At 39.4% G+C, this 9389-nt stretch overlaps 1 protein-coding gene across 1 annotated transcript in view; it reads left to right on the forward strand.

Annotated features, from left to right (window-relative positions):
• Nucleotides 1-1555: 1555 nt before the first annotated feature.
• Nucleotides 1556-9389, forward strand: part of OXR1 (oxidation resistance 1) — a 250858-nt gene continuing 243024 nt past the window's right edge. The window contains exon 1 of the mRNA XM_026663861.1: nt 1556-1775. Within this exon, the coding sequence (XP_026519646.1) occupies nt 1556-1775 (220 nt within the window). The remainder of the gene's footprint in view (nt 1776-9389) is intronic.

Genomic DNA, 9389 nt, shown 5'->3' on the forward strand with positions numbered 1-9389 from the left:
AATGTAAAGTACTACATTCAGGAAGGAATAATCAGTTGCACAAATTCAATATGGGAAATGACTGCTTAGGAAGGAGTACTTCAGAAAAGGATCTGGGGTTATTGGGGATCACAAACTAAATAAGAGTCAACAATGTAATACTGTTGTGAAAAAAGCTAACATCATTCTGGGATACATTAGCAGGAGTGTTGTATGCAAGACACAAGAAGAATTCTTCCACTGTACTCAGCATTGATAAGGCGTCTTCTTAGTATTGTGTCCAGGTCTGGGCACCACACTTTGAGAAAGACGTGCACAAATTGGAGAAAGTCCAGAGGAGAGCAACAAAAGTTATAAAAGATCTAGAAAACATGAGCTACAAGGAAAGATTGAAAAAACTAGATTTGTTTAGTCTAGAGAAGACTGAGGGAGGACATGATAACAGTCTTCAAGTATGTAAAAGGTTGTTATAAAGAGGAAGGTGATAAAATGTTCTCCTTAATCACTGAGGACAGGACAAGAAGTAATGGGTTTAAACTGCAGCAAGGGAGATTTAGGTTAGAGATTAGTAGGGATCCTAGTTTTCTGTGATAGAAAAACCAAAATTCTCTAATAAAAAAAACATAAAAATCTGTGTTTTTCTGGGATTAAAATGAAACGCTGAACTTTAGTTTACCAAGCCACAATACACAATGGAACCTCATTTATACAGTCTAATTGGGACTGGGCCAGATTGCATAATCTAAAATTTGAATAATCCAGAGAATGGGCAAATACCTTCAGCCCCGGGCGGTGGGGCTCATGCTGTGATCCCTAGATGGCGGGGCTCAGGCTTCAGTTGAAGCTGGAGCAGTGCCGCTCTGGACTGACAGCCTGAGCCCCGCTGCCCGGAGCTTGGGTATCAGCCCCAGTTCGGTTAATACGGAGAGCCAGATAATGGGGGCTTGGATAAACAGGGTTCTACTGTATACGTTTTTATTTTTTCACAAAATGTAAAAACTAAAGATTCTCTGTAAATATGCAAATTCTGTGCTTTTCTGCGTTTTTCTGTGGGAAATGGATTTCTAGGATCCCCGGAGATTAGGAAAAAATTCCTAACTGTTAGGGTAGTTAAGCACTGGAACAAATTACCTAGGAAGGTTGTGGAAACTGTCATTGGAAGTTTTTAAGAACAGGTTAGACAAACACTTGTTGGGGTGATCTAGATAAACACTTAATTCTGCCTCAGTGCAGGGGACTGGACTAGATGAACTATTGAGATCCCTCTCAGTCCTACATTTCTGAGATTTCCTGTGCCACCGTGGGCAAATTACTTAATTTCTCTGTGCCTCAGTTCCCCCAGTTCTGACAATAATACTTCCTTCCTCCCATCTCTTATCTGACTGGTGTGTTTAGATCATTCTTGCCCCAATGGGTTTACAATCTCACTACTTATTTACCACAAAGACAGTCTGATCACAGTTGGGGTTGCTCGGCACTACTGTAATATAAATATGTTGTTGATTTATTGCATCACTTTTCTTTGTAAAGTAAAAGCAGTTCAATATTGTAGCTATAAAACAAGGATTAATAGCACATGTTTTCTTTTGCCTCTAGGTTAAAGAAAAAGTCCCAGTCTGTAGATGTTACTGCACAAGGATACAACCCTCTGGCAGCAGAAGCACAAGAGGCCCCACAAGCCAGTAAATTGATACCTGTCACTAACACAGCTGCTTCTGAAGAGGAGCAGAACAACACCGCAAATACACAAAGGCGCAATCCACGGAGGAGTGAGCTGAAGAGATACTACACCATTGGTGAGCTTAAAGCCATCATTCAGTTCAAATGTTTTAACTAGTATGTGGAAGGCATCCCCACATTGCTGGCCAGTCAATCAGGTGTTCTTTAGCTGGATGGAACAGAGTTTCTGACTTCCTTATTGCTCACTGGGGGGCTATTGTCTTATCTGTTGCTAACATTAAAGAGTGTTCTTTTGCAGAGAAATTCAGTGTTGTTAATGTGACTTTTCAAGTGACAGAAGCATTCCACTTGCTTTTATTATTATTATTATTATTATTTTGGTTTCACTAGGCCTAAGTCTCAAGTTTTAAAAATAATGTCAAACAGGAGACTCCATAATTATAGCTCACAGGCAGTATAAACTACCAAGGGTAAATTAGACTTTTGACTTTTTAAAAAATGTATCTAGTGTTGTTTCCAAGCATCCTTTCCTTCAGCGTTTATTTCTGTTTTTACTTTTTCAAAACCTCACTCTTCAGCTCAGTACCCGCACTCCATTCTTTCAGGTTTAGCCGTTCAACTTCAGCATCACCTCAGATTGCAACACTTATCTCCTAAGGACTTGTAGTGGTCTGAAGTACTTTAGGTGAAATCTAAGTAAAGTGTTGTGTATGCAAGTTAAGTACATGATGGTCAGTGAGTAAGGAAATCCTCCTCTCCCAATCTGGGGTCAGGATGTGAGACTGGCATAGGAGCTCTCATCTCTTCACCGTCAGCCTTTTTGAGGAGGTGGAAGTCATGGAAGGGAGTCTGTTCTTCCAGAACTATGTGGATCCCAGGTGGAATTCCCAATCGGCTCTCTGTCCAATTCCAAAAGGAGCATGAACTAGATATAGGCTGTTTTCCTGCTCGGCTCCCTCAGCTGCCCTGCCTCCTCTCTTTGGACAAATTCACCCCACACTTCTCCTCAAAAAAGATAAATTCATTCTTGTGTAGAAGGCTGTGGGGATTTCACCCAACTTGCAGAGCCTTGACTGCATGGAGTTCACACAGAGACTACTGTGGGCTGGAGAGTAGGGAGTAAGCCATGGAACTGCTGTGTTTCCGCTACAGTAATCTCCAACTCAGTTCCTTGATGATTTGCCTTCCTCTTACTGCTTAAGGGAAGTGAAGATTGAGCACAAAATTAGGCCTGGGTGGAGTCTGGGAGGTGGGGGCATTGGGGGCGTTGCCCCCCGAACTGCAAGCCTCAGGCAGGCAGCCTGAGTGTGCAATGTAATGAGTTCTGCAGAGGAAACAGGAGATGTACTGCTCCCGGCTTGCACCCCTGAGGCAGGGAGTCAGAATTTTGTTTATAAACGGAGTGATTAGTAGGTGATTAAGATAAGAAAGGATGGTCAGGATGTTTACTGAAGTTAAATAATCTGTTCCAAGTTTGGTGAACTGCAAAAAGTAAGTACAGGTCTGTCTCATCTTACGCGGGGGTTCCGTTCCGCGGTTAGCGCGTAAAGCGAAAACCACATATAGCCAAAACCCCATTGAGTTCAATGGCGGGCGAAATCGCCCGCACTACAGGTATAGTATTAAAACTGTTGTTTTTCTCTTTTTGTTTTTTTTTGTTTTTTGTTTTTGCCGACCGCGTAAAGTTGAAATCGTGCATGTTAAATGCGCGTAAGATGCGACAGACCTGTAGTCTAAATGATGGAAAGTAATTGTAGATTTTTCCACAATTGTTTCAATTGTTGTATTCAAGAGGTACTAACAAAGTTACTAATATTGTTCTTTGAGAATAACTGATTTTTTAGATAAAAGAAATGCAGTAGATCTAATCTACCTGGATGTCAGTAAGGCATTTGTAGTTTCACATGAGAAATTATTAGTTAAATTGGAGAAGGTGGAGATTAATAAGAGAACTGAAACATGGATAAGGAATTGATTAAAGGGGAGACAATAACAGGTCATACTGAAAGGTGAACTGTCAGGTTAGAGGGAGGTTACTAGTGGAGTTCCTTAGGGATCCGCCTTGGGACCAGTCTTATTTAACATTTTTATTGCTGACCGTGGCAAAAAGTGGGAGTGTGGTAATAAAATTTGCAGATGACACAAAGCTGAGAGCTATTACCTATATGGAGGAGGACTGGAATACCATACAAGAAGATCTGGATGACCTTGAAAACTGGAGTAATAGAAATGGGATGATATTTAATAGTGCAAAGTGCAAGGTCATGAACTTAGTAACTAACAACAAGAATTTTTTCTATTAGCTGAGGACTTATCAGTTGGGAGTGGCAGAAGAGGAGAAAGACTTGGGTGTATTGGTTGATCACAGGATGACTATGAACTGTCAATGAGATGCGGCAGTGTGGCTAATGCAGTCCTGGGGTGCATCAGGCAAGGTATTTCCAGTAGAGATAGGGAAGTGTTAGTACCATTATTCAGGGCACTGTTGAGACCTCATCTGGAATACTGTGTGCAATTCTGGTCTCCCATGTTTAAAAAAGAGTCATTCAAACTGGAACAGGTGCAGAGAAGGGCTACTAGGATGATCTGAGGAATTGAAAACCTACCTTATGAAAGGAGACTCAAAGAGCTTGGCTTGTTTAAACTAACCAAGAGAAGGTTGAGGGGAGATATGATTGTTCCCTATAAATATATCAGAGGGATAAATACCAGGGAGGGAGAGGAGTTATTTAAGTTAAGAACCAATATGGACCCCAGAACAAATGGATATAAACTGGCATCAACAAGTTTAGGCTTGAAATTAGGCGAAGATTTCTAACCATCAGAGGAGTGAAGTTCTGGAGCAGCCTCCCAAGAGGTGCAGTGAGGGCAAAAAATCTAACTGGCTTCAAGACTGAGCTTGATAAGTTTATGGAGGGGATGGTATGACAGAACTGCCTACACTGGTGTGTGCCCCTTGGGCAACTGCCTGTAGCAAAAGTCCCCAGCGGCTGGAGATGGGATACTAGATGGGAGGGCTCTGAGTTACTACACAGAATTCTTTCCCAGGTGTCTGGCTGGTGGGTCTTTCCCACATGCTCAGGGTCTAAATTACCGTATTTGTGGTCAGGAAGGAATTTCCCCCCCAGTCAGATTGGCAGAGATCTTGGGTTGGGGGTTTGCCTTCCTCTGCAGCATGGGGCACAGGTCATTTGCATGTTTAAAGTAGTGTAAATGGTGAATTCTCTCTAACTTGAAGTCTTTAAATTATGATTTGTGGACTTCGGTAACTCAGCCAGAGGTTAGGAGTCTATTACAGGAGTGGGTGGGTGAGGTTCTGTGGTCTGCAATGTGTAGGCTGACCAGATAGCCAGTGTAAAAAATCGGGACGGGGTGGGAGGTAATAGGTGCCCATATAAGAAAAAGCCCCCAAGATCGGGACTGTCCCAATAAAATTGGGACATCTGGTCACCCTAGCAAAGTGTGGGAGGTCAGACTAGATGATCACAGTGGTCCCTTCTGACTTTAGTAAGAGTATCTGAGTAAGGATATACATTACAGTTTTAAACCTAACCACAGTGACTTGCCGCAAGATGTCAGAACATGTTAGTGTTAGAGCTGAGTGGGTCTAATATTTATTTAATTTTCTTTCTTGATATCGGAATCAGATACAGTGTTCCTGTCAGATAATTTCTAAGTTATTATCTGCAAAAAACCCCTAGAGTTTTCAGTTGCCCTAAGTAGCCCCTGGAGTCAAGATTAAAGTCAGGCCTGTGCTTAACTTTATTCACTGTGAGTAGTGCTGTTAAAGTCAGTGGTCATGATGTATAAAGCTCAGCATGTGCATAAATCTTTACAGGATTGGCACTTTACTGATTCCTTGGTTTATAATCTAGTTACACTTGATTAAAATGGACGGATCTTTCTCACCCTGTAATGTGCGTGTTATATTGATTAACATTAGTGGGAATTACTTGTTCATTCAGAGAAGAAGAACTAACATAGAAGGGAGGTTATGGACTCTCTGCTAGACACTTCTGAAAAGAGCAGGTATATTTAAAACAAAAAACAAGGTCTGTAGTTTAATTTGGAACATGCTGCTTGTGCAATAATTATAAATTAAACTTTGTGTTTTTTTTTTTTAAAAAAAAGAAACAGCAACGGCAGTTATTTATATATTTTAGAAAATAAAATGTAGCATTTTATGGACTAAATTTACAAAAGTGATTAGTGATTTTTGGATGTCTTCGTTTTTATTTGCCCAATTTAGGGATAACTTAAAGGGGCCTTTCAGAAAGTGCTGAGCACCCGCCACCTGAAAATCAGACCCCTTTTTAAAGTGTTTCAAGTTACCTCCCCCTCCACCAAAAATGAGACAGAGTCATTTTTCATTTTTGAAAATATAGGCCAGTTCAGTGTTGTTTTGGTCAGTATTTCCAAATCTTGGATCAAGTACTGCTTCAGTCCCCTGAAGATAAATGAAATGTGCAATTTGAACACCAGCTGAGAATCCTCGATTAACCTCCGTATGGAGGAATATGCCTCAGGGACTCGGCACTGAAAAAGAAACTTCCTGAGGTGTGCACAGTAGCAGAAATTAGGTTCCAGTTTCTGGACAGAGTAATCAAAAGAAGCAAAGATAATTTAGTTTTCAGGGCTGGAAGTCTGTTTGGCATTTCGGGGCTCAATTGTTAATCAAACAAAGTTATATTTTAAAATGACAAGGTGATAATCATATAGCAGTGTTTTGTAATATATAGTCATCCATATTTTTCAGAAATACAGCAGTACAGACAGAGGCTTACATAGATAAAATCAAGAAAAACATTGAATCCATATCTTTGTTTCAGAGTTCAAACTGTAGATTGATACATTTGAGAGAGAAGCATGGTCTTGGGCTTCTATTCAACTAGCTGTTCCGTGAGGGTGGATTTCTGTGTCCACACACAGCTCACCCATGTGAAGTAGGTTGCAAAGTCAGGGCCTAAAATTGTAAGGCCAGACTCTCAGTTGGTGTGAATCAGTGTAGGTCCACTGAAGTCTAAACAGTTAAGACAGTTTACATCAGCTGAGGATATTTCTCAACAGCCCTTTTGGGAAGGGACTGTCTGCCTGTGTTTGGAGACAGCTACTGGCACACTGTGGGTACTACGAGAAACCAAATTATGGTAATGATGGTATAGCCTGTTACATTTATAGTTAAAGTAGAACTGAGTTTTGTACTTATTTATGGCTCATTACCTCAATCAATAAGCCACTAACCTTCCTTTGTCCTAGTACTAAGGTGGTGTTAACTGCCCACTTTACCTTCTATGGTCTCTTGCAACATGTTAATTCCTTATATTAAACAATCTGTTCTGCCTTGTGTTTAGCTGTGACACTCAGAGTATCTTTCCCAAACCTGAATAAGAGTTCTGCATAAGTTCAAAAGCTTGTCTCTTTCACCAACAGAAGTTGGTCCAATAAAAGACCTTGCCTCACCCACCTTGTCTCTCTTTTGCTCTTGAAGCAATCACTTTTTTGTTATGTATGAAGAATACAATATATCCCCCAACCTCTAAAATTACAGTATTTACTTGTTGAATACAGAATGAATTTTCTGAGAATTCACAAGTAAATCAGTTCATTTCGAGTTAAAAGTAACTTTAAAATGTGTCCTTTAAGAAATTTAGCACAGTGTATCAGATCATATTTTTGTGCCAAATGATCTTTATAGTGGATGAACGCAGACTCTTCAAACTTCCCATACAGTAAAATTTACCATGAGGGAAAAAATAAAAAATCAAATATGTCTTTAAAAATCCGTTCAATCTGGGACTAAAAACACTATTCTGTACTAATCATAATTTATGGTTATTTCATAGAATCACTACAGGGCGAAGTTAAGATAGTTTGGGTATCTTATTTGCATATTTCCAATACATAGGTGTGTTTGGATTTCTTTTAATCTTAACTCTGCTTTTATGATGTTTCTTTTGGGGTTCCTTACAACATCCCTGCAATGTAGTTTACCCTAAATTACTATTATGTATTCTTAACCTTAGCTCCATCTTAATGTAGGCTTTTTTTGGGGGGGGAGGGGAATTATTAGTAATGATCAAGTGGTCTGAGCACAGGACTGTGTGAGGATCTAATCCCAGTGCCATAATCCTAAATGTCATGCATACGTATGGTGTTATATAAATCATAATCCTGACTCTGGCACACCTTCTGAAGTCTTGGGCAAGGCACTGAAACTCTCTTTTTCAGTCTGAAGAATGTAATTCTGTGACAATTAATGTTTGTAAAGTGCTAGGAACATAAAATGTTCTATAGGGCTGCATCTTGGGACCTCTAATCCACCTGTCCATGACATGTTAGATAAAACCTGTTTGCACTTAGCTATTGTTGGTGGAGTTGCACTGGTGTTGAATTACAGGACCTAATTTTCCTAGTGTAGACAAGGACTGCAAGAGTTAAGTAGTATTATCTTTTGGTCTATGTTTCATTTGGTTGGTCAATGATATTTATCTTTTAAAAAGTACATCAGTGCTTTGCAGTTCTACTGGTTTCCTAGAGAATTTTAAGCTTTCCTTGTCCTCTGTATGTGAAGTTTCTGTTGTTGGATAAAGTCAATTACAGTACAGTGCATTCTTGTTATCTATCAATACATTTTTCTTTCTAACATGAAGATATTGATTGTCGTTTACACCTACAGTCATCAATGGATTTGTTTAACCAAACTCATGAGATGTATTTTAAAGTTAACTATTTGAAATTTGGTGCTGAGGAATAAAGACCTAAGAGTATTTTTGCAAGTTCTGTGGTCATGATATTATTGCAATGGGAATAATTTCTGAAAGTCAGTGACTTTTCTTTAGCATTTAAAAGAAAAAGAAAATTAACAATAAGGGAGCTGTAGCTTATAAAGATCATGTTTCAAAAAGAAAGAGGCATAAAGAAGACAGTATAAACAATTTGGTTTACTTAAAACTGGGAAACGCATAACTGCATGATCATTTACACTTATTAAGTCTGTAGGCAGCGTCATGCAGCTGCATCATAGCTCTTTCTACCTAGTAAGCTAGTAGGTCCCAGGAGGATATATCACTTATAATGTGACATTCTGCCATAAATCTGTACAGATATTCTAGAAAATAGAGAATTAAGTGATAACCATAAGTTTCCTTCAGAACATCTAAACACTTAACAGTCCCTAATGTAAAATAAAACATACGCAGGCCTAGTTTTTGTAGCCCGTTTCATGTATTTTAGTGCTTGCTTTGATGTTTTTGCAAGCTGTGTTTGAGAGCTGTTGAAAGGAGGAGGGAAGAGTAACTAATGTTCATGGTGATCTGAAAGAAAAACTTAACGGTCTAGAAACCAGAGAAAGTAGAGAGAAATAACATCCTATGCTCTGCTGGTGACCACAAAGTTATGCAAACAAAAGCCTCTAATGTGTGCAAAGACAACAGCTTCGTAAGTGTTAAACTTCCCATAGATGAAATGATCTTCTGAATCTCTGAAATATTCTACAAGTATTACTTTTTTCAACTCACCAGGGATACCTAATGTAGGCAAAAATAGAAAGACTTTGCTGTGCGCCAGCAGAAATATGTAGAAGGTAAAGCTTTAAAAATTACTGCCCTTGGCCCTTATGTACTTTGTGTCTCTGTGTGTGTGTGTGAGAGAGAGATACATTACAGTACTCTATTTGGGAAGGAACAATCAGTTGCACACATACAAAATGGGAAATGACTGCATAGGAAGGA

The sequence above is a fragment of the Terrapene carolina genome, unplaced genomic scaffold, assembly GCF_002925995.2.
Source record: "Terrapene carolina triunguis isolate 2854851 unplaced genomic scaffold, T_m_triunguis-2.0 Scaffold58, whole genome shotgun sequence".
Lineage (NCBI taxonomy): Eukaryota > Metazoa > Chordata > Testudines > Emydidae > Terrapene > Terrapene triunguis.